Source organism: Coccinella septempunctata, chromosome 2 (assembly GCF_907165205.1).
Source record: "Coccinella septempunctata chromosome 2, icCocSept1.1, whole genome shotgun sequence".
Lineage (NCBI taxonomy): Eukaryota > Metazoa > Arthropoda > Insecta > Coleoptera > Coccinellidae > Coccinella > Coccinella septempunctata.
Window position 1 is genome coordinate 13,809,559 of NC_058190.1, and position 24,902 is coordinate 13,834,460.

Genomic DNA, 24,902 nt, shown 5'->3' on the forward strand with positions numbered 1-24,902 from the left:
CCCTTTTCCGTATAAAACACCGAATTCGCGATATAAAGCGGCGCAGTCAGCTGACCATAACTTCTATGTTTTTATCAGTTTCAAGATGAAATTTTCACTCAGAAGAAGGTTGACTATTCAGGATTCATAATCCGTAAAAAACTTTACTTGCACCCCTTGCAAACTACCCTTTTTCGACCCTTTTCCGTATAAAACACCGAATTCGCGATATAAAGCGGCGCAGTCAGCTGACCATAAATTCTATCTTTTTATCAGTTTCAAGATGAGATTTTCACTCAGATGATGGTCAACTATTCGGGATTCATAATCCGTAAAAAACTTCACTTGCACCCCTTGAAGACTACCCTTTTTCGACCCTTTTCCGTATAAAACACCGAATTTGCGCTAGGGAGCGCGCAGTCAGCTGACCATAACTTCTATGTTTTTATCAGTTTCAAGATGAGATTTTCACTCAGATGATGGTCAACTATTCAGGATTCATAATCCGTAAAAAACTTTACTTGCACCCCTTGGAGACTACCCTTTTTCGACCCTTTTCCGTATAAAACACCGAATTCGCGATATAAAGCGGCGCAGTCAGCTGACCATAACTTCTATGTTTTTATCAGTTTCAAGATGAGATTTTCACTCAGATGATGGTCAACTATTCAGGATTCATAATCCGTAAAAAACTTTACTTGCACCTCTTGGAGACTACCCTTTTTCGACCCTTTTCCGTATAAAACAGCGAATTCGCGATATAAAGCGGCGCAGTCAGCTGACCATAACTTCTATCTTTTTATCAGTTTCAAGATGAGATTTTCACTCAGATGATGGTCAACTATTCAGGATTCATAATCCGTAAAAAACTTTACTTGCACCCCTTGCAAACTACCCTTTTTCGACCCTTTTCCGTATAAAACACCGAATTCGCGATATAAAGCGGCGCAGTCAGCTGACCATAACTTCTATCTTTTTATCAGTTTCAAGATGAGATTTTCACTCAGATGATGGTCAACTATTCGGGATTCATAATCCGTAAAAAACTTTACTTGCACCCCTTGGAGACTACCCTTTTTCGACCCTTTTCCGTATAAAACACCGAATTTGCGCTAGGGAGCGCGCAGTCAGCTGACCATAACTTCTATGATTTTATCAGTTTCAAGATGAGATTTTCACTCAGATGATGGTCAACTATTCAGGATTCATAATCCGTAAAAAACTTTACTTGCACCCCTTGGAGACTACCCTTTTTCGACCCTTTTCCGTATAAAACACCGAATTTGCGCTAGGGAGCGCGCAGTCAGCTGACCATAACTTCTATGTTTTTATCAGTTTCAAGATGAGATTTTAACTCAGATGATGATCAACTATTCAGGATTCATAATCCGTAAAAAACTTTACTTGCACCCCTTGCAAACTACCCTTTTTTGACCCTTTTCCGTATAAAACAACGAATTCGCGCTAGGAAGCGCGCAGTCAGCTGACCATAACTTCTATGTTTTTATCAGTTTCAAGATGAGATTTTCACTCAGATGATGGTCAACTATTCAGGATTCATAATCCGTAAAAAACTTTACTTGCACCCCTTGGAGACTACCCTTTTTCGACCCTTTTCCGTATAAAACAGCGAATTCGCGATATAAAGCGACGCAGTCAGCTGACCATAACTTCTATCTTTTTATCAGTTTCAAGATGAGATTTTCACTCAGATGATGGTCAACTATTCAGGATTCATAATCCGTAAAAAACTTTACTTGCACCCCTTGCAAACTACCCTTTTTCGACCCTTTTCCGTATAAAACACCGAATTCGCGATATAAAGCGGCGCAGTCAGCTGACCATAACTTCTATGTTTTTATCAGTTTCAAGATGAAATTTTCACTCAGAAGAAGGTTGACTATTCAGGATTCATAATCCGTAAAAAACTTTACTTGCACCCCTTGCAAACTACCCTTTTTCGACCCTTTTCCGTATAAAACACCGAATTCGCGATATAAAGCGGCGCAGTCAGCTGACCATAAATTTTATCTTTTTATCAGTTTCAAGATGAGATTTTCACTCAGGTGATGGTCAACTATTCGGGATTCATAATCCGTAAAAAACTTTACTTGCACCCCTTGAAGACTACCCTTTTTCGACCCTTTTCCGTATAAAACACCGAATTTGCGCTAGGGAGCGCGCAGTCAGCTGACCATAACTTCTATGTTTTTATCAGTTTCAAGATGAGATTTTCACTCAGAAGAAGGTTGACTATTCAGGATTCATAATCCGTAAAAAACTTTACTTGCACCCCTTGCAAACTACCCTTTTTCGACCCTTTTCCGTATAAAACACCGAATTCGCGATATAAAGCGACGCAGTCAGCTGACCATAACTTCTATGTTTTTATCAGTTTCAAGATGAGATTTTCACTCAGATGATGGTCAACTATTCGGGATTCATAATCCGTAAAAAACTTTACTTGCACCCCTTGCAAACTACCCTTTTTCGACCCTTTTCCGTATAAAACACCGAATTCGCGATATAAAGCGACGCAGTCAGCTGACCATAACTTCTATGTTTTTATCAGTTTCAAGATGGGATTTTCACTCAGATGATGGTCAACTATTCAGGATTCATAATCCGTAAAAAACTTTACTTGCACCCCTTGCAAACTACCCTTTTTCGACCCTTTTCCGTATAAAACACCGAATTCGCGATATAAAGCGACGCAGTTAGCTGACCATAACTTCTATGTTTTTATTAGTTTCAAGATGAGATTTTCACTCAGATGATGATCAACTATTCAGGATTCATAATCCGTAAAAAACTTTTCTTGCACCCCTTGGAGACTACCCTTTTTCGACCCTTTTCCGTATAAAACACCGAATTTGCGCTAGGGAGCGCGCAGTCAGCTGACCATAACTTCTATCTTTTTATCAGTTTCAAGATGAGATTTTCACTCAGATGATGGTCAACTATTCAGGATTCATAATCCGTAAAAAACTTTACTTGCACCCCTTGAAGACTACCCTTTTTCGACCCTTTTCCGTATAAAACACCGAATTTGCGCTAGGGAGCGCGCAGTCAGCTGACCATAACTTCTATGTTTTTATCAGTTTCAAGATGAGATTTTCACTCAGATGATGGTCAACTATTCAGGATTCATAATCCGTAAAAAACTTTACTTGCACCCCTTGGAGACTACCCTTTTTCGACCCTTTTCCGTATAAAACACCGAATTCGCGATATAAAGCGGCGCAGTCAGCTGACCATAACTTCTATCTTTTAATCAGTTTCAAGATGGGATTTTCACTCAGATGATGGTCAACTATTCAGGATTCATAATCCGTAAAAAACTTTACTTGCACCCCTTGCAAACTACCCTTTTTCGACCCGTTTCCGTATAAAACACCGAATTCGCGATATAAAGCGACGCAGTTAGCTGACCATAACTTCTATGTTTTTATTAGTTTCAAGATGAGATTTTCACTCAGATGATGATCAACTATTCAGGATTCATAATCCGTAAAAAACTTTTCTTGCACCCCTTGGAGACTACCCTTTTTCGACCCTTTTCCGTATAAAACACCGAATTTACGCTAGGGAGCGCGCAGTCAGCTGACCATAACTTCTATCTTTTAATCAGTTTCAAGATGGGATTTTCACTCAGATGATGGTCAACTATTCAGGATTCATAATCCGTAAAAAACTTTACTTGCACCCCTTGCAAACTACCCTTTTTCGACCCGTTTCCGTATAAAACACCGAATTCGCGATATAAAGCGACGCAGTTAGCTGACCATAACTTCTATGTTTTTATTAGTTTCAAGATGAGATTTTCACTCAGATGATGGTCAACTATTCAGGATTCATAATCCGTAAAAAACTTTACTTGCACCCCTTGGAGACTACCCTTTTTCGACCCTTTTCCGTATAAAACACCGAATTCGCGATATAAAGCGGCGCAGTCAGCTGACCATAACTTCTATCTTTTAATCAGTTTCAAGATGGGATTTTCACTCAGATGATGGTCAACTATTCAGGATTCATAATCCGTAAAAAACTTTACTTGCACCCCTTGCAAACTACCCTTTTTCGACCCGTTTCCGTATAAAACACCGAATTCGCGATATAAAGCGACGCAGTTAGCTGACCATAACTTCTATGTTTTTATTAGTTTCAAGATGAGATTTTCACTCAGATGATGATCAACTATTCAGGATTCATAATCCGTAAAAAACTTTACTTGCACCCCTTGCAAACTACCCTTTTTCGACCCTTTTCCGTATAAAACACCGAATTCGCGATATAAAGCGGCGCAGTCAGCTGACCATAACTTCTATCTTTTTATCAGTTTCAAGATGAGATTTTCACTCAGATGATGGTCAACTATTCGGGATTCATAATCCGTAAAAAACTTTACTTGCACCCCTTGAAGACTACCCTTTTTCGACCCTTTTCCGTATAAAACACCGAATTTGCGCTAGGGAGCGCGCAGTCAGCTGACCATAACTTCTATCTTTTTATCAGTTTCAAGATGAGATTTTCACTCAGATGATGGTCAACTATTCGGGATTCATAATCCGTAAAAAACTTCACTTGCACCCCTTGAAGACTACCCTTTTTCGACCCTTTTCCGTATAAAACACCGAATTTGCGCTAGGGAGCGCGCAGTCAGCTGACCATAACTTCTATGTTTTTATCAGTTTCAAGATGAGATTTTCACTCAGATGATGGTCAACTATTCAGGATTCATAATCCGTAAAAAACTTTACTTGCACCCCTTGGAGACTACCCTTTTTCGACCCTTTTCCGTATAAAACACCGAATTCGCGATATAAAGCGGCGCAGTCAGCTGACCATAACTTCTATGTTTTTATCAGTTTCAAGATGAGATTTTCACTCAGATGATGGTCAACTATTCAGGATTCATAATCCGTAAAAAACTTTACTTGCACCTCTTGGAGACTACCCTTTTTCGACCCTTTTCCGTATAAAACAGCGAATTCGCGATATAAAGCGGCGCAGTCAGCTGACCATAACTTCTATCTTTTTATCAGTTTCAAGATGAGATTTTCACTCAGATGATGGTCAACTATTCGGGATTCATAATCCGTAAAAAACTTTACTTGCACCCCTTGGAGACTACCCTTTTTCGACCCTTTTCCGTATAAAACACCGAATTTGCGCTAGGGAGCGCGCAGTCAGCTGACCATAACTTCTATGATTTTATCAGTTTCAAGATGAGATTTTCACTCAGATGATGGTCAACTATTCAGGATTCATAATCCGTAAAAAACTTTACTTGCACCCCTTGGAGACTACCCTTTTTCGACCCTTTTCCGTATAAAACACCGAATTTGCGCTAGGGAGCGCGCAGTCAGCTGACCATAACTTCTATGTTTTTATCAGTTTCAAGATGAGATTTTAACTCAGATGATGATCAACTATTCAGGATTCATAATCCGTAAAAAACTTTACTTGCACCCCTTGCAAACTACCCTTTTTTGACCCTTTTCCGTATAAAACAACGAATTCGCGCTAGGAAGCGCGCAGTCAGCTGACCATAACTTCTATGTTTTTATCAGTTTCAAGATGAGATTTTCACTCAGATGAAGGTTGACTATTCAGGATTCATAATCCGTAAAAAACTTTCCTTGCACCCCTTGCGGACTAACATTCTTCGACCCATTTCTGTATAAAACTCTGATATATACAGATTCGATAATAAAATTGGTGCGTTATGAATTAATCAATTAATTTATATTACAATATCTCTAGATGACCACCTGCGAACTAGGGAAGTTGCAAAACACGTGTGCGCCTTCTTCCTATTGGATAGAAAGGGGCAATCGCTTGCTTTGAAGATGCCGCCGTTTGGAAGAAAGCTTGTCGTTTTCATGAGGATGGGTAAAACCATAGAGAAAGGGAAAGAGTCTCTTGTCTCTGGGTAAAACCCTATACAGGATGGGCAAAATTCTTTGTTTACTGAGGGAAACTCGAAAACTATGGCAGCTAGAATATAACGGATGACTCATTCTCGAGCTCTTTTTCAGAGAAACAAAGAATAGTGAAAACCGTTTTTTTTTCGAGAAATTATTATAAATGGACTTTTCGTGTGAAGGGTCTTGAATTTTTCCCCAATCTCGTTCATATTTCTCAATTCATAATGCTTTTTATAAAGAAACTCCTGGTTTTTTACTTCTGTATAAAGTTGAAACATATTCTTGCGAAGTCATCCGTCATTCACGAACGGGTTCAATGAATGAACAGAAAAATGATGAAACCATTATTCAGCTTCAAAGTTCATAGCCCTAGCTATATGGAGGGTAGTCTCTACCCTCAATACCTAGCTATTAGATCTTTACTTTGAAAGAAGTTGCCTGTATTTCTATCTTCAGCGTGTTTACTAATAACTTTAATGAAATGCAATGAAATGTCAACACAAATGAATAGTTATGCATGAATCCGGAAAATCTTCCTAACCTGTACATATGACGAAACACTTCTGGAGATATTCTAGGATATAAATATCAATAAATTAAATTTATTGATTTGACAATCAAACGGCTATCGACCGGAGTCTTCCAGCCAATTAAATACAGTATTGTTTCACATGAAGCTTATTGTAAAATATTGGGAGGTAATGATTATTTTTATGGTAATGATTTCAGATGTTCGAAAAGTGGCAAAGCTGGTAACTTTGCCTTTGGTGCAAACTCTCTATTGTAATGGTGTATCAATGGTTCGATTATGTTGATATTGTGTTGGTTAGCGATGAATTTTTTGTCGAGTCTTTGCATTCTTTCCAGTATTGGTTCTACTTCTGTTATCTGGTATAAAAATTCATTGGGTGGGTTGCGGAGTGTGTTGTTGGGATGTCTTAGTTTTGTAATTTTTCTAGGAGGGTGTATTTATATTGCAAGATTTGCTCATTACATGTAAATTAGCATAACTGAAGTCGGTCACGACTACTTTAAATACTGGCCACCTATTATGTTCTTCACAAAATACTCTAAAATCAGAGCCGCCGCCAGACATTTTGCCGCCCCGGCAAAATAAAACTTCGCCGCCCATGCAAAATGTTATTTTGGCACCTTGCTGTGACTATATTGAGTTTAAGTACATAATTCTTTATGGAATAACGTACAACCTGTTCAAAGTGTAGATATTTAGAGATCAGTCTTTTTTATAAATTGAGTAAATGTTGAATCTAAAAAAAGGATAAGAAAAAAGGAATACAAAAGAGTGGGCTATATATCTACTAACAACGCCGGCGCCGGTATCATACAGTAAAATATATACAGTGAAACGTTTGAAAATTTTAAATTATAAACTACACAGATATAGAGATATATGAAAATCTACAACAGTCTCAATTCTTATAAACACGATGTACTATTGTAAAGGGTTATTTATGAGTAGAATGCGGCATCTTTGATCGTTTTCCGGTATTCCCCTTGTTTCTGGTTGAAATGCATTTCATTCGGTACTTGTTTGGCGACCAAGCGCAAAAAGCCGCGTTTTCGGTTTCACTCTAATAATTAATAATGTTCTTCTTTTCGATTTTGAAGAAAAATTTTTTTTTATTAAAAATTGTTATCGTTAAAGAACTGTTTTGCCGCCCCCAGAATGTGCCGCTCCGGCAGGGTGCCTGGTTTTCCGGTCCTGACGGCGGCCCTGTCTAAAATCATTGAAGATTTGAAAATATTTTTTCACGAAATGATGCGAAGATATCATTTCGAAAACGATAAATATAATACAAAAATACTCTCTTCATTCTTTCAAGAAATTTGGGCTTTCTAACAACGACGAACATATAAAATTGGGAGTTCATTTTTCGACTCGCTTTCAATTACGCCGAACAATTCTTTGCTCTAAAGTTTTACGTTGAATGGCAAACAAACTTCTTGAATGTATTCTCCGTGATCTATTTGCCTTTCTATCAAATCTATTATATCATGTTATAATCTATCCTTGTATGCAATCGCTTCGGATTTAATTTTCTTCACAGTTGCATCCGATTTTTAGACTCCAAGTTCACTGATTTTATTGGAGATTTTTTTGATTCAAAAATAGTTTTCCTTTTATACTTCAAAGTTTGTTAAAAAATTCTCTTTTTTGCATCTCTCTCTACTCTACTCCTCTGACACACAAAATTATTGGCTAAAATTAAACGAAGAATGACTTTGTAATTCTCTAAATGAGGTTAATGAATTATTTGCAACCATAATTGTTTCCTTCGCATATGGCCTAGATTTTAACGCAGCTTTTTTTCCTTTTTCCTATACTTGGTATATCTGACTACTACGCTGCCAACATTATTGACATATCGGTTTATACGATTTTTTTAATGATAGGGATAAAATAATTTGTCTAGCTTATTAGCCACGAAAACTATCTCAGATATATTTGTCTTAGCGAAGACCTTTGAAATGTCTATTCCGTTGTTCCATCATTAGAAATTTTTGAATTATTCACAATCTACAGGATGGGCAAAATTCGTTGTTTACTGAGGGTATCTAGAGAACTGTAGCAGCTAGAAGAAACGGATGCCACATTTTCTAGATCTTTTTTCATAACTCATCCAAATCTGAAAACAGAACCGGCCTATCTATTCTAGATTTTGAGTTATGAACAAAAATTGGGATTTTGTCGATTTAGTAAAGTTCTCATAACTTCTTTGTGTTTGAAGATACAGATCTGAAACTTGAACCTTCTTAGTCACTTTCATACGTAGACTCTACTGCCTGAACCTTTTTTCCCATTCAAAAATGACAAATTCATTGAAGGTTTGCATTTAAAAAAACGAAAGTTCGCGAAATGAAAAAATATTTGGTGCTTGTCAGTGCATGGATTCTGCTTAACAAAAGGCCTGTAAATGGTTCAAGTTTCAGATCTGTAACTTCAAAGACAAAAAAGTTATGAGAACTTTTCGACATCGTCAAAATTTAATTTTTTGCTAATAACTGAAAAACGGTTTTCACTATTCTTTGTTTCTCTGAAAAAGAGCTCGAGAATGAGTCATCCGTTATCTTCTAGCTGCCATAGTTTTGAGTTTCCCTCAGTAGACAAAGAATTTTGCCCACCCTGTATATGGTTTTACCCATCCTCATGAAAACGACAAGCTTTCTTCCAAACGGCGGCATCTTCAAAGCAAGCGCATTATGTCGTAAATCAGATATGTCAAGATTGCCCCTTTCTATCCAATAGGAAGAAGGCGCACACGTGTTTTGCAACTTCCCTAGTTCGCAGGTGGTCATCTAGAGATATTGTAATATAAATTAATTGATTAATTGATAACGCACCAATTTTATTATCGAATCTGTATATATCAGAGCTTTATACAGAAATGGGTCGAAAAATGTTAGTCTGCAAGGGGTGCAAGGAAAGTTTTTTACGGATTATGAATCCTGAATAGTCAACCTTCTTCTGAGTGAAAATCTCATCTTGACAGTGATAAAAACATAGAAGTTATGGTCAGCTGACTGCGCCGCTTTATATCGCGAATTCGGTGTTTTATACGGAAAAGGGTCGAAAAAGGGTAGTCTCCAAGGGGTGCAAGTAAAGTTTTTTACGGATTATGAATCCTGAATAGTTGACCATCATCTGAGTGAAAATCTCATCTTGAAACTGATAAAAACATAGAAGTTATGGTCAGCTGACTGCGCCGCTTTATATCGCGAATTCGGTGTTTTATACGGAAAAGGGTCGAAAAAGGGTAGTCTCCAAGGGGTGCAAGTAAAGTTTTTTACGGATTATGAATCCTGAATAGTTGACCATCATCTGAGTGAAAATCTCATCTTGAAACTGATAAAAACATAGAAGTTATGGTCAGCTGACTGCGCGCTCCCTAGCGCAAATTCGGTGTTTTATACGGAAAAGGGTCGAAAAAGGGTAGTCTTCAAGGGGTGCAAGTAAAGTTTTATACGGATTATGAATCCCGAATAGTTGACCATCATCTGAGTGAAAATCTCATCTTGAAACTGATAAAAAGATAGAAGTTATGGTCAGCTGACTGCGCCGCTTTATATCGCGAATTCGGTGTTTTATACGGAAAAGGGTCGAAAAAGGGTAGTTTGCAAGGGGTGCAAGTAAAGTTTTTTACGGATTATGAATCCTGAATAGTTGACCATCATCTGAGTGAAAATCTCATCTTGAAACTGATAAAAACATAGAAGTTATGGTCAGCTGACTGCGTCGCTTTATATCGCGAATTCGGTGTTTTATACGGAAAAGGGTCGAAAAAGGGTAGTCTCCAAGGGGTGCAAGTAAAGTTTTTTACGGATTATGAATCCTGAATAGTTGACCATCATCTGAGTGAAAATCTCATCTTGAAACTGATAAAAAGATAGAAGTTATGGTCAGCTGACTGCGCCGCTTTATATCGCGAATTCGCTGTTTTATACGGAAAAGGGTCGAAAAAGGGTAGTCTCCAAGAGGTGCAAGTAAAGTTTTTTACGGATTATGAATCCTGAATAGTTGACCATCATCTGAGTGAAAATCTCATCTTGAAACTGATAAAAACATAGAAGTTATGGTCAGCTGACTGCGCCGCTTTATATCGCGAATTCGGTGTTTTATACGGAAAAGGGTCGAAAAAGGGTAGTCTCCAAGGGGTGCAAGAAAAGTTTTTTACGGATTATGAATCCTGAATAGTTGATCATCATCTGAGTGAAAATCTCATCTTGAAACTGATAAAAACATAGAAGTTATGGTCAGCTGACTGCGTCGCTTTATATCGCGAATTCGGTGTTTTATACGGAAAAGGGTCGAAAAAGGGTAGTTTGCAAGGGGTGCAAGTAAAGTTTTTTACGGATTATGAATCCTGAATAGTTGACCATCATCTGAGTGAAAATCCCATCTTGAAACTGATAAAAAGATAGAAGTTATGGTCAGCTGACTGCGCCGCTTTATATCGCGAATTCGGTGTTTTATACGGAAAAGGGTCGAAAAAGGGTAGTCTCCAAGGGGTGCAAGTAAAGTTTTTTACGGATTATGAATCCTGAATAGTTGACCATCATCTGAGTGAAAATCTCATCTTGAAACTGATAAAAACATAGAAGTTATGGTCAGCTGACTGCGTCGCTTTATATCGCGAATTCGGTGTTTTATACGGTAAAGGGTCGAAAAAGGGTAGTTTGCAAGGGGTGCAAGTAAAGTTTTTTACGGATTATGAATCCTGAATAGTCAGCCTTCTTCTGAGTGAACATCTCATCTTGAAACTGATAAAAACATAGAAGTTATGGTCAGCTGACTGCGCGCTCCCTAGCGCAAATTCGGTGTTTTATACGGAAAAGGGTCGAAAAAGGGTAGTCTCCAAGGGGTGCAAGTAAAGTTTTTTACGGATTATGAATCCTGAATAGTTGACCATCATCTGAGTGAAAATCTCATCTTGAAACTGATAAAAAGATAGAAGTTATGGTCAGCTGACTGCGCCGCTTTATATCGCAAATTCGCTGTTTTATACGGAAAAGGGTCGAAAAAGGGTAGTCTCCAAGGGGTGCAAGTAAAGTTTTTTACGGATTATGAATCCTGAATAGTTGACCATCATCTGAGTGAAAATCTCATCTTGAAACTGATAAAAACATAGAAGTTATGGTCAGCTGACTGCGCCGCTTTATATCGCGAATTCGGTGTTTTATACGGAAAAGGGTCGAAAAAGGGTAGTCTCCAAGGGGTGCAAGTAAAGTTTTTTACGGATTATGAATCCTGAATAGTTGACCATCATCTGAGTGAAAATCTCATCTTGAAACTGATAAAAACATAGAAGTTATGGTCAGCTGACTGCGCGCTCCCTAGCGCAAATTCGGTGTTTTATACGGAAAAGGGTCGAAAAAGGGTAGTCTCCAAGGGGTGCAAGAAAAGTTTTTTACGGATTATGAATCCTGAATAGTTGATCATCATCTGAGTGAAAATCTCATCTTGAAACTGATAAAAACATAGAAGTTATGGTCAGCTGACTGCGTCGCTTTATATCGCGAATTCGGTGTTTTATACGGAAAAGGGTCGAAAAAGGGTAGTCTCCAAGGGGTGCAAGTAAAGTTTTTTACGGATTATGAATTCTGAATAGTTGACCATCATCTGAGTGAAAATCTCATCTTGAAACTGATAAAAAGATAGAAGTTATGGTCAGCTGACTGCGCCGCTTTATATCGCGAATTCGCTGTTTTATATGGAAAAGGGTCGAAAAAGGGTAGTCTCCAAGGGGTGCAAGTAAAGTTTTTTACGGATTATGAATCCTGAATAGTTGACCATCATCTGAGTGAAAATCTCATCTTGAAACTGATAAAAACATAGAAGTTATGGTCAGCTGACTGCGCCGCTTTATATCGCGAATTCGGTGTTTTATACGGAAAAGGGTCGAAAAAGGGTAGTCTCCAAGGGGTGCAAGTAAAGTTTTTTACGGATTATGAATCCTGAATAGTTGACCATCATCTGAGTGAAAATCTCATCTTGAAACTGATAAAAACATAGAAGTTATGGTCAGCTGACTGCGCGCTCCCTAGCGCAAATTCGGTGTTTTATACGGAAAAGGGTCGAAAAAGGGTAGTCTCCAAGGGGTGCAAGAAAAGTTTTTTACGGATTATGAATCCTGAATAGTTGATCATCATCTGAGTGAAAATCTCATCTTGAAACTGATAAAAACATAGAAGTTATGGTCAGCTGACTGCGTCGCTTTATATCGCGAATTCGGTGTTTTATACGGAAAAGGGTCGAAAAAGGGTAGAAAAAGGGTAGTTTGCAAGGGGTGCAAGTAAAGTTTTTTACGGATTATGAATCCTGAATAGTTGACCATCATCTGAGTGAAAATCTCATCTTGAAACTGATAAAAACATAGAAGTTATGGTCAGCTGACTGCGCGCTCCCTAGCGCAAATTCGGTGTTTTATACGGAAAAGGGTCGAAAAAGGGTAGTCTCCAAGGGGTGCAAGAAAAGTTTTTTACGGATTATGAATCCTGAATAGTTGATCATCATCTGAGTGAAAATCTCATCTTGAAACTGATAAAAACATAGAAGTTATGGTCAGCTGACTGCGTCGCTTTATATCGCGAATTCGGTGTTTTATACGGAAAAGGGTCGAAAAAGGGTAGTCTCCAAGGGGTGCAAGTAAAGTTTTTTACGCATTATGAATTCTGAATAGTTGACCATCATCTGAGTGAAATTCTCATCTTGAAACTGATAAAAAGATAGAAGTTATGGTCAGCTGACTGCGCCGCTTTATATCGCGAATTCGGTGTTTTATACGGAAAAGGGTCGAAAAAGGGTAGTTTGCAAGGGGTGCAAGTAAAGTTTTTTACGGATTATGAATCCTGAATAGTTGACCATCATCTGAGTGAAAATCTCATCTTGAAACTGATAAAAACATAGAAGTTATGGTCAGCTGACTGCGCCGCTTTATATCGCGAATTCGGTGTTTTATACGGAAAAGGGTCGAAAAAGGGTAGTCTCCAAGGGGTGCAAGAAAAGTTTTTTACGGATTATGAATCCTGAATAGTTGATCATCATCTGAGTGAAAATCTCATCTTGAAACTGATAAAAAAATAGAAGTTATGGTCAGCTGACTGCGTCGCTTTATATCGCGAATTCGGTGTTTTATACGGAAAAGGGTCGAAAAAGGGTAGTTTGCAAGGGGTGCAAGTAAAGTTTTTTACGGATTATGAATCCTGAATAGTTGACCATCATCTGAGTGAAAATCCCATCTTGAAACTGATAAAAAGATAGAAGTTATGGTCAGCTGACTGCGCCGCTTTATATCGCGAATTCGGTGTTTTATACGGAAAAGGGACGAAAAAGGGTAGTCTCCAAGGGGTGCAAGTAAAGTTTTTTACGGATTATGAATCCTGAATAGTTGACCATCATCTGAGTGAAAATCTCATCTTGAAACTGATAAAAACATAGAAGTTATGGTCAGCTGACTGCGTCGCTTTATATCGCGAATTCGGTGTTTTATACGGTAAAGGGTCGAAAAAGGGTAGTTTGCAAGGGGTGCAAGTAAAGTTTTTTACGGATTATGAATCCTGAATAGTCAACCTTCTTCTGAGTGAAAATCTCATCTTGAAACTGATAAAAACATAGAAGTTATGGTCAGCTGACTGCGCGCTCCCTAGCGCAAATTCGGTGTTTTATACGGAAAAGGGTCGAAAAAGGGTAGTCTCCAAGGGGTGCAAGTAAAGTTTTTTACGGATTATGAATCCTGAATAGTTGACCATCATCTGAGTGAAAATCTCATCTTGAAACTGATAAAAAGATAGAAGTTATGGTCAGCTGACTGCGCCGCTTTATATCGCAAATTCGCTGTTTTATACGGAAAAGGGTCGAAAAAGGGTAGTCTCCAAGGGGTGCAAGTAAAGTTTTTTACGGATTATGAATCCTGAATAGTTGACCATCATCTGAGTGAAAATCTCATCTTGAAACTGATAAAAACATAGAAGTTATGGTCAGCTGACTGCGCGCTCCCTAGCGCAAATTCGGTGTTTTATACGGAAAAGGGTCGAAAAAGGGTAGTCTCCAAGGGGTGCAAGAAAAGTTTTTTACGGATTATGAATCCTGAATAGTTGATCATCATCTGAGTGAAAATCTCATCTTGAAACTGATAAAAACATAGAAGTTATGGTCAGCTGACTGCGTCGCTTTATATCGCGAATTCGGTGTTTTATACGGAAAAGGGTCGAAAAAGGGTAGTCTCCAAGGGGTGCAAGTAAAGTTATTTACGGATTATGAATTCTGAATAGTTGACCATCATCTGAGTGAAAATCTCATCTTGAAACTGATGAAAAGATAGAAGTTATGGTCAGCTGACTGCGCCGCTTTATATCGCGAATTCGCTGTTTTATACGGAAAAGGGTCGAAAAAGGGTAGTCTCCAAGGGGTGCAAGTAAAGTTTTTTACGGATTATGAATCCTGAATAGTTGACCATCATCTGAGTGAAAATCTCATCTTGAAACTGATAAAAACATAGAAGTTATGGTCAGCTGACTGCGCCGCTTTATATCGCGAATTCGGTGTTTTATACGGAAAAGGGTCGAAAAAGGGTAGTCTCCAAGGGGTGCAAGTAAAGTTTTTTACGGATTATGAATCCTGAATAGTTGACCATCATCTGAGTGAAAATCTCATCTTGAAACTGATAAAAACATAGAAGTTATGGTCAGCTGACTGCGCCGCTTTATATCGCGAATTCGCTGTTTTATACGGAAAAGGGTCGAAAAAGGGTAGTCTCCAAGGGGTGCAAGTAAAGTTTTTTACGGATTATGAATCCTGAATAGTTGACCATCATCTGAGTGAAAATCTCATCTTGAAACTGATAAAAACATAGAAGTTATGGTCAGCTGACTGCGCCGCTTTATATCGCGAATTCGGTGTTTTATACGGAAAAGGGTCGAAAAAGGGTAGTCTCCAAGGGGTGCAAGTAAAGTTTTTTACGGATTATGAATCCTGAATAGTTGACCATCATCTGAGTGAAAATCTCATCTTGAAACTGATAAAAACATAGAAGTTATGGTCAGCTGACTGCGCGCTCCCTAGCGCAAATTCGGTGTTTTATACGGAAAAGGGTCGAAAAAGGGTAGTCTCCAAGGGGTGCAAGTAAAGTTTTTTACGGATTATGAATCCTGAATAGTTGATCATCATCTGAGTGAAAATCTCATCTTGAAACTGATAAAAACATAGAAGTTATGGTCAGCTGACTGCGTCGCTTTATATCGCGAATTCGGTGTTTTATACGGAAAAGGGTCGAAAAAGGGTAGTCTCCAAGGGGTGCAAGTAAAGTTTTTTACGGATTATGAATTCTGAATAGTTGACCATCATCTGAGTGAAAATCTCATCTTGAAACTGATAAAAAGATAGAAGTTATGGTCAGCTGACTGCGCCGCTTTATATCGCGAATTCGCTGTTTTATACGGAAAAGGGTCGAAAAAGGGTAGTCTCCAAGGGGTGCAAGTAAAGTTTTTTACGGATTATGAATCCTGAATAGTTGACCATCATCTGAGTGAAAATCTCATCTTGAAACTGATAAAAACATAGAAGTTATGGTCAGCTGACTGCGCCGCTTTATATCGCGAATTCGGTGTTTTATACGGAAAAGGGTCGAAAAAGGGTAGTCTCCAAGGGGTGCAAGTAAAGTTTTTTACGGATTATGAATCCTGAATAGTTGACCATCATCTGAGTGAAAATCTCATCTTGAAACTGATAAAAACATAGAAGTTATGGTCAGCTGACTGCGCCGCTTTATATCGCGAATTCGCTGTTTTATACGGAAAAGGGTCGAAAAAGGGTAGTCTCCAAGGGGTGCAAGTAAAGTTTTTTACGGATTATGAATCCTGAATAGTTGACCATCATCTGAGTGAAAATCTCATCTTGAAACTGATAAAAACATAGAAGTTATGGTCAGCTGACTGCGCCGCTTTATATCGCGAATTCGGTGTTTTATACGGAAAAGGGTCGAAAAAGGGTAGTCTCCAAGGGGTGCAAGTAAAGTTTTTTACGGATTATGAATCCTGAATAGTTGACCATCATCTGAGTGAAAATCTCATCTTGAAACTGATAAAAACATAGAAGTTATGGTCAGCTGACTGCGCCGCTTTATATCGCGAATTCGCTGTTTTATACGGAAAAGGGTCGAAAAAGGGTAGTCTCCAAGGGGTGCAAGTAAAGTTTTTTACGGATTATGAATCCTGAATAGTTGACCATCATCTGAGTGAAAATCTCATCTTGAAACTGATAAAAACATAGAAGTTATGGTCAGCTGACTGCGCCGCTTTATATCGCGAATTCGGTGTTTTATACGGAAAAGGGTCGAAAAAGGGTAGTCTCCAAGGGGTGCAAGTAAAGTTTTTTACGGATTATGAATCCTGAATAGTTGACCATCATCTGAGTGAAAATCTCATCTTGAAACTGATAAAAACATAGAAGTTATGGTCAGCTGACTGCGCGCTCCCTAGCGCAAATTCGGTGTTTTATACGGAAAAGGGTCGAAAAAGGGTAGTCTCCAAGGGGTGCAAGAAAAGTTTTTTACGGATTATGAATCCTGAATAGTTGATCATCATCTGAGTGAAAATCTCATCTTGAAACTGATAAAAACATAGAAGTTATGGTCAGCTGACTGCGTCGCTTTATATCGCGAATTCGGTGTTTTATACGGAAAAGGGTCGAAAAAGGGTAGTTTGCAAGGGGTGCAAGTAAAGTTTTTTACGGATTATGAATCCTGAATAGTTGACCATCATCTGAGTGAAAATCTCATCTTGAAACTGATAAAAACATAGAAGTTATGGTCAGCTGACTGCGCGCTCCCTAGCGCAAATTCGGTGTTTTATACGGAAAAGGGTCGAAAAAGGGTAGTCTCCAAGGGGTGCAAGAAAAGTTTTTTACGGATTATGAATCCTGAATAGTTGATCATCATCTGAGTGAAAATCTCATCTTGAAACTGATAAAAACATAGAAGTTATGGTCAGCTGACTGCGTCGCTTTATATCGCGAATTCGGTGTTTTATACGGATAAGGGTCGAAAAAGGGTAGTCTCCAAGGGGTGCAAGTAAAGTTTTTTACGGATTATGAATCCTGAATAGTTGACCATCATCTGAGTGAAAATCTCATCTTGAAACTGATAAAAAGATAGAAGTTATGGTCAGCTGACTGCGCCGCTTTATATCGCGAATTCGGTGTTTTATACGGAAAAGGGTCGAAAAAGGGTAGTTTGCAAGGGGTGCAAGTAAAGTTTTTTACGGATTATGAATCCTGAATAGTTGACCATCATCTGAGTGAAAATCTTATCTTGAAACTGATAAAAACATAGAAGTTATATAGATTAAACTTCGCGCCTAGACGATTTCAGTTCAATTGATCGAAAAATTATATCGAACAAATTCATTTTTCCAACGAATTGTTCGAATTATCAAATTTATATATGCCAAACATCAAATATTTATATTATTTCCACTACTAATCTCATTTCGTAATGCAGAAGCGATTTTTCGGCGAAAATAATAGTAGGGGTACGCCACTGGCGGCCGTCGCCGCTTCGGGTATCTTCGGGATTCTGTCAGCTAGAAATTGTCAGCCAACTTCACACCGCTATTGTCCTCCTCCAACAACTTCAAATATAAATTTCAGCGCTAGTTCGTTTATTGTTGATACTGGGAATGATTCAGTTCCTATTTCCTCTGAATTTTCTGGAAATCCTGATACAAGTGTATCATGGAAATCTTCTCATTTTCAAAATGATCACACCCTCACTCCTGGTTGTTCTCATTGGACATCAAGCACTGATAATATTTTACCCAGTATTCAATCAAATGAAAGTTTTCAACAAGAAAGAGTAAATATTCAGAAACCCCCTTTCAAAGATGCATTGCAGAATTGGGCTCTCAATTCCTCCATAAGTAGGATCCACTTGAATAAACTTCTTCGATTGTTGATTTCCTATGGTCATGATGATCTACCGACTGATGCTCGATCTTTACTACATACTCCTAGGGATAAAGATATAATATCTATCAGTCCAGGTTCTTATTTCCACTTTGGTTTAGAAACGTCCTTGCTCAATTCCATGAGCAAATCATTCAATACGAATGATTCTATTCCTAAAATTATAGAACTTAAAGTAAATGTTGATGGACTTCCTATTTCTAAGAGTTCCGGAAGCCAATTCTGGCCCATACTTGGACAAATATGTTGCATAACTAAATATGTGGAACCTTTCCCTATTGGCATTTACCATGGAATGACAAAACCTAAAGATCACAATGAGTTTCTCCGTCTATTTGTTCATGATTTCAAAGAAATTTCAAAAAAAGGTATCATTTTTAGGAATATTCACTATCAGGTCAAAATAAAGTCCATAATCTGTGATGCACCTGCACGTGCCTTCATCACAGGTGTTAAAAATCACACAGGATATTTTGGGTGTCATAAATGTTCACAAGAAGGTGAATATATTGATCATCGTATGACCTTTCCTGAAATGAATGCCCCTCTTCGAACTGATCATAGTTTTCTTAACCGACTTCAAGAAGAACATCATAGATGTGATACAATTTTAGAATCCCTTGAGATTGGTATGGTATCACAGTTCCCCCATGATTACCTTCATTTGATCTGCCTTGGTGTTGCGAAAAAACTTCTCCAACTCTGGACTAAAGGTAACAAATCATGCAGAATGAACCCAGTTCAACAAAGTAATGTTTCTGAAATGTTAGTTTCTTTTTCCCCCTTTATTTCCAGTGAGTTTTCTAGGAAACCTCGAAGTCTTAGTGAACTTGATAGATGGAAAGGAACAGAATTTAGAACTTTTTTATTGTATACAGGACCTATAGTTATGAGAAATAATTTGTCTCACGCAAAATACATTCATTTTTTAAGTCTGCATGTGGCAATCCGTATTTTGACTAGTAGAAACCTTCATTTGAGCTTTTTAAATTATGCACAATCTCTTCTTGAATATTTTGTTTCAAACTTCAGTATTTTGTATGGTGCAGAACATTTAACTTATAACGTTCATAATTTGATTCATATTTGTGATGATGTTAAAATCCATGGCCCTTTAGATGATTTCAGTGCTTTTTCGTTTGAAAATTATTTAGGAAAAATAAAATTCAAAACAAAAACAGCAAATCGACCTTTGAGTCAAATAGTTAATAGAGTTCTTGAAAGCCAAGCTAAAGAAAAACCAGAAGGTGAATTGTATCCTGCATTAAAATATTCAAATTCTGAACTTGTATCTGTGCAAGTGTCTGATGAGTTATTCCTAAGTTGCGAGCGGCCAAATAATATTTGTATGTTGAAAAACTCGAATATCATAATGATAAACTCAATGTACCTAAACCGTGTGAATGAAATCATGTTGAGAGGTCATGTATTAGATATCACTGTGCCATTGTTCGAGAAACCACAAGTCGATCATTCAGTGAACATCTTTAAAATAGATCATACGGCAATATCGGTTTTAAATGATGTTCCTATTTCATCTGTCAAGGCCAAATGTCTTATGCTGCCCTTAGACACCAAACAGAGTGCTATTATTCCTATCATTCATACTTTGAATGGGACTGCCTGATTTATTTTCTTTTTGTGTGCTATTCCTACAATTCATTTTTTCTATGTAAAAGCTGGATTTATTTTTTTTTGTGAAAGGTTTAAATTCTGGAGAAGGCCATATTAGGTTTCATTTGATTTTTGCTTAATTTTGAACCGTGTTCCGCAATTTTCTTCTGCGTGTTTTCTTTATAGATTCTAAGAATGGCCTACACAGTGGTGAAATTTATGGAGGAAAATGATGATGAGGAGGTCATTTCAGAAGTGCCATCCTCATGGGTGGAAAATGGATTATGTTGGTGGCCTTCCACCAAAAATGTTGGCAATTTGATATGCAAACGGGCAGTGCCGGATAAAAATAATGGGAAGTGGAAGCAATATCCAGCAACCATTTTATATATTACTGGTAAGTAGAAATAGAGGGGATGATATGAATCTTTTTGTGCGTATAGGCTCTACTGATTTTATTTGTAGATGATTACAAAAAAGCCAGGAGGAAGGCAGATGACAGCGAAACAGAGGCAGAAAAGGGAAGAGGCAAAAGGAGGAAGAGGAAGTCAAAGCTCCAAACAGTGTATGAACCAGAATCCACAAGTGGTTCTGAACTTGATGAAATCGAGAGGGGTATGGTTTTATGGAGAATAATTTATTTCATTAGTTCAATGTCTTCAAAATTTGTCACCATCTATTTCCACTGGAAAATAATGCTTCACCTTATTATTCACACATCTGAATTGAGATTTTTATTCTATTTTAACTCATGCAAATAGTTTACATTTTTATTAGAAATACTGATATCAAATAATCTAGCTGCAGGATTATTCAATTGATGTTTTCAATTATTTCAAATCAATATTCACAAATATGAAATACAAACTGCTTGACTAAAATACATTTTTATAAATTTTAGTACTTGCGGGATTACCAACATTCCCGAGTCCCGAAAAGGATGGGATAAGTAATGAGACAAACTCATACATGACTTCAAATGTGAGTGTATCTTGCATCGTATTTACGAATATATATATACTTTATGTACAGGGTGTTTCCTAATTAGACTTGAGTCTTGGAGGAGGTGTTAGTATCACAGTAGTAGCTGTCGTTACAGCAATAATTATTGATAACCAAAAATCAATAGTTTCCGACTTGTCCCATACATAAGTGTATATCTGAAGGGATTGATAAATTATGACTTATGACTTATTTGAGTTCTTGTGTTCATTTTTTGTCAATTTTTTCTATGTTGACCAAGATCGATTATAATTTTGGATTATTTTCATCAGAAAAGATATGATACGTATGAAAAAAAGCAAAACTATCCTGTATTAAACGTTGAAAAATAATTAGTAGGATTTGAAAGTTGATCCATTTTTATACTCATTTACTGTTTTTCATATTGGACATTCAAAAGGTTGTTTATAAAAAAATCTACTGAAACAAAACTAGTGACTGCATTCTAACGAAAACTTTTTTAGTGAATGAAGAAGTATTCGGCAAGTTTTTAAAATAATTTTTTCACACATGGATTGTGGAATTCAAAAGTTGCAGGCAAATTGATTTTTCTTTGCTTCATATACTAAATTTTGATTCATACTAATTCTTTTTCAACATCTAATACGGAAAAGTTTTGCTTCTAATACGTGAAAGTTTTGCTTTTTTCATATGAATCATATATATCTTTTTCTGATGAAAATAATCCAGAGGTATGATCAAACTTGGTCAGCGTAAAAAAAATTGACGAAAAATTAATTAAGGTGAGAAATTTTTTGAAAACACATGAACTCAAATATTTCGGAAACTGTTGATTTTTAATATCAATAAATATGGCTCTAACGGCAGCAAATGAGTGATACTAACATCTCTAAGGTTCTCACGACTAATTTGGAAACACTCTATATAAATTGTAAATATGTGATTTTTTACATTTACTGTTATTATATTTTTTTCACCAATTCGACAAAAAATTTTTTTTTTGGCAGCTTTATTCTGATGAAGGAACATCGGTGCTGGCCGTAGGTGGAGAACCTGATGAAGAAGTAAATCTCGATATGACCATAGTCAACGTCTCAACAGGTATGTATTACTGTAGTGACAACCATTCAAAGTTGAATTTATTTAATTGTGATTACTTCACATTTCAAGTATTTATGCATTATTTTCAGCTATAATGTAAGATTTGAAAAAAAACTGATGCATATTGCATAAAAAAATTTGTTTCTTATACACTCATTAATATTATAATCAGATATGAAATATTAACATATAAGATTTGTTTTTCTGCAGATCAACTTGTGAAAGACTTGCAGGTATATGTCAAAGGTGAGTGTATATAGTATAAGTTTGCTTCAATTGTGGTTATTTCTTTTCCACCCTGTTTAATTTTCATCCATATTATCGATCAAACTAATTGAAATTCATTTAATTCTAGGAGAGTTTGAGAAAACGAATAAAATGTTGGCGCAAGTCCTCCTGCACTTAGAAAGACTGAATATTGGGAGTTCTTCAGCTTCCTCTAATGCTCCAAGAGAGGATGAGGAGTTAAGAAGCATTTTGTCAGCGTTCCCAATCGAAGATTTCGAAACAACGTCGTCAATAGAAATGGCAATCCAGAACCCAGGATTGTACAGAAAACTGGTAAGTTTTAAGTGCCAGCTCTCTAAATGAAATTATATTCTTCAATGAAAACCTTTGAATTCTGGTGTTTTTTGTAAAATTGTTAAATACACTTTGTAATTAAGTTTACCAACATTTTCTGCTTTAGGTTATTTACTTGAAAACAATTGGGGGAGCCTGCTTGAAGGAAAAAATCAATAGGATTCTGAAAAGAATTTTTTCAGTTGATTTGATAGCCCAGTCCAGCTGGTTGGGGCAAAGCAGAGGGGAAAAAAAGAATTTTCGGCTGAGTAGCCTGAAACTGATAAATGCAGTGAAAGGTATAGTATTTTCCTGTTGTCAATTATCAAAATATTCATATAATAAATATACACATGTGAGTGTGGGATCTGTAATAGAAATATTCCTTACATTGTAGAGGCTGTGTGGGATGACCCAGCTTTTAATGAAAAAACTTTCGAAACAATAGCTAGTGAATGGACGAGACAGGGAAAGCAGAGAAAAATTCGCTCTGAAAAGAAGAATGTTCAAAATTAGGTCTTTGGGATTTTTCGATTTTTTCCTTTTTTTTAATTGTGTTGTAGGTGTTTTTTGTTAATTTTTTGTTTGTGATGCCTGTGATATGTTTTTATTCATTTCATTTTATTCATTTATTGCCCCAGAACTGAGTTTTTATGTAAGTTTTTTTTTGTTTTTGTGAGATTTATATTTATTCATTTATTATCTTTATTATGGTTTATGTCAGAATGTTTTTTAATTTATTTATTTCCTCAGAACTGAGTTTTTATTTGTGAAAGGTTTTTTCTGTTTTTAGTGAGATTTATATTAATTCATTTATTACTTTTATTATTTATTATAGTTTATATCAGAATAAATTTTTTTTTATTTATATATTTATACTTTGTTTGCGAATAAAACTATTCATAAATTCAATCTTTACTCATATTTTAGACAAACGTGTAATAATCTTTATATTTCCTCTGTATCTATAAATATATATAGGTATATAATAAATATATTTTCATGATTTCTTCTTAATATTCTAGATATCACCCATCCTTTTTTTCTATTACTTTCATGGATCTCTACAGAGTAAGTAAAAATGTATTAACGGATTTTACCAGTTGTACTTTAATTTCATTACCTTCAGAAAGCACTATTGAATTATCTACAAAACTAAACATTAGAAAATCTTTTTTTTTTCAGTTAACACGGTTTCACACGCGTTGCACCTAAACCATGAATATTTTGAAATCAACACTACCTTTCAACAAATCAAATCACACAAACATTGCTATTCAAATCTTTGTTTGTGGCACCAAGATGGGATAAGCAAGGATAGACTAGTGCACATCTCGCCGAACCGGTACCGGTACCACAGAGTTTGACTACCCACTTAGCACCAGAGACAACCCTTTATATGCTTAGCACCAACTGTAGGTAGTCTGTGGTACCGACCATTTTGGAACTGATATTCAGTGTGCAGTTCAATGTGCTTTTTTATGGAGGTGATGAAAAAGAAATAACTGATAAAATTTTCATCATCAATACATTTTGACCACAAATATATTAATTTTATGTTTTCCATATGGTTCAATTATGTATATGGAATATTGAAAACATGAAATTTAAATAGTTATTAAACAGATATACCAAATATATCTGATAAAATATTTATATATTTGAAACATCATTTTAATAGAACAAATATTTAGTTTCAATATCACTTAAATGTATTAGCCATAGAAATAATATGGAACAGATACTTTTATGTTCCATATTTCATCTATTACTATTCTTTTAGAAAGGAGCTGTGTTCCTAGTTTGAGGCGGACATAGGAGCATAGCTGCTACATAAGAGCTCTGTATTTGTACTCTTAGTGTGATATATCTGTTATAAAACAAGGAGCGCGGGATACATTTCTGCTTCATAACGGTTATGAGATATGGTCACCTGGGAAGCTTCATTTGATGACATTAATAGATAATAATTGTTATTTTGTTTGTTTATTTCGTCCAGCGTCTATTATTATATTATCCTGACTCCCTGACTACCCCTCAGAAGCTTTGTGAGTTTGTACGATTTCGGAGAACCAGTTGTGTTCTGTGATATATAATGTAACATTCTCTAGGTTGATCAAATTGTCTTCTTTCCAGAACGTCTAGTTTATTTACAAAACTATTACAGTAATTTATGTACAAGGAATCAGTCGTATTTATTAACATACTCACTAATTCACCCGCTCTTTTTAGAACACTAACTGCCCTGGGGTCTATCATACATATCTTTCATACCG

General features: G+C 36.6%; 1 protein-coding gene across 1 annotated transcript; it reads left to right on the forward strand.

Annotated features, from left to right (window-relative positions):
• The first annotated feature begins 20,196 nt into the window (after positions 1-20,196).
• On the forward strand, positions 20,197-23,184 carry LOC123307007. Its single transcript, XM_044889208.1, has 8 exons — positions 20,197-20,398; positions 20,467-20,616; positions 20,903-20,982; positions 21,972-22,065; positions 22,276-22,311; positions 22,421-22,626; positions 22,754-22,925; positions 23,024-23,184. The coding sequence occupies exons 1-8, from the start codon at positions 20,197-20,199 to the stop codon at positions 23,140-23,142; spliced, it is 1,059 nt and encodes a 352-aa protein (XP_044745143.1). The 3' UTR covers positions 23,143-23,184.
• The last annotated feature ends 1,718 nt before the right edge of the window (positions 23,185-24,902 follow it).

What these genes read in the sequence shown, in the direction of transcription:
- LOC123307007 (XM_044889208.1), top strand. Translation starts at nt 20,197, where the DNA reads ATGGCCTACACAGTGGTGAAATTTATGGAGGAAAATGATGATGAGGAG. An exon ending in ACTTGATGAAATCGAGAGGG is followed by an intron (nt 20,617 to 20,902) that starts GTATGGTTTTAT and finishes TATAAATTTTAG; the next exon opens with TACTTGCGGGATTACCAACA. An exon ending in CAGGATTGTACAGAAAACTG is followed by an intron (nt 22,627 to 22,753) that starts GTAAGTTTTAAG and finishes TTTCTGCTTTAG; the next exon opens with GTTATTTACTTGAAAACAAT.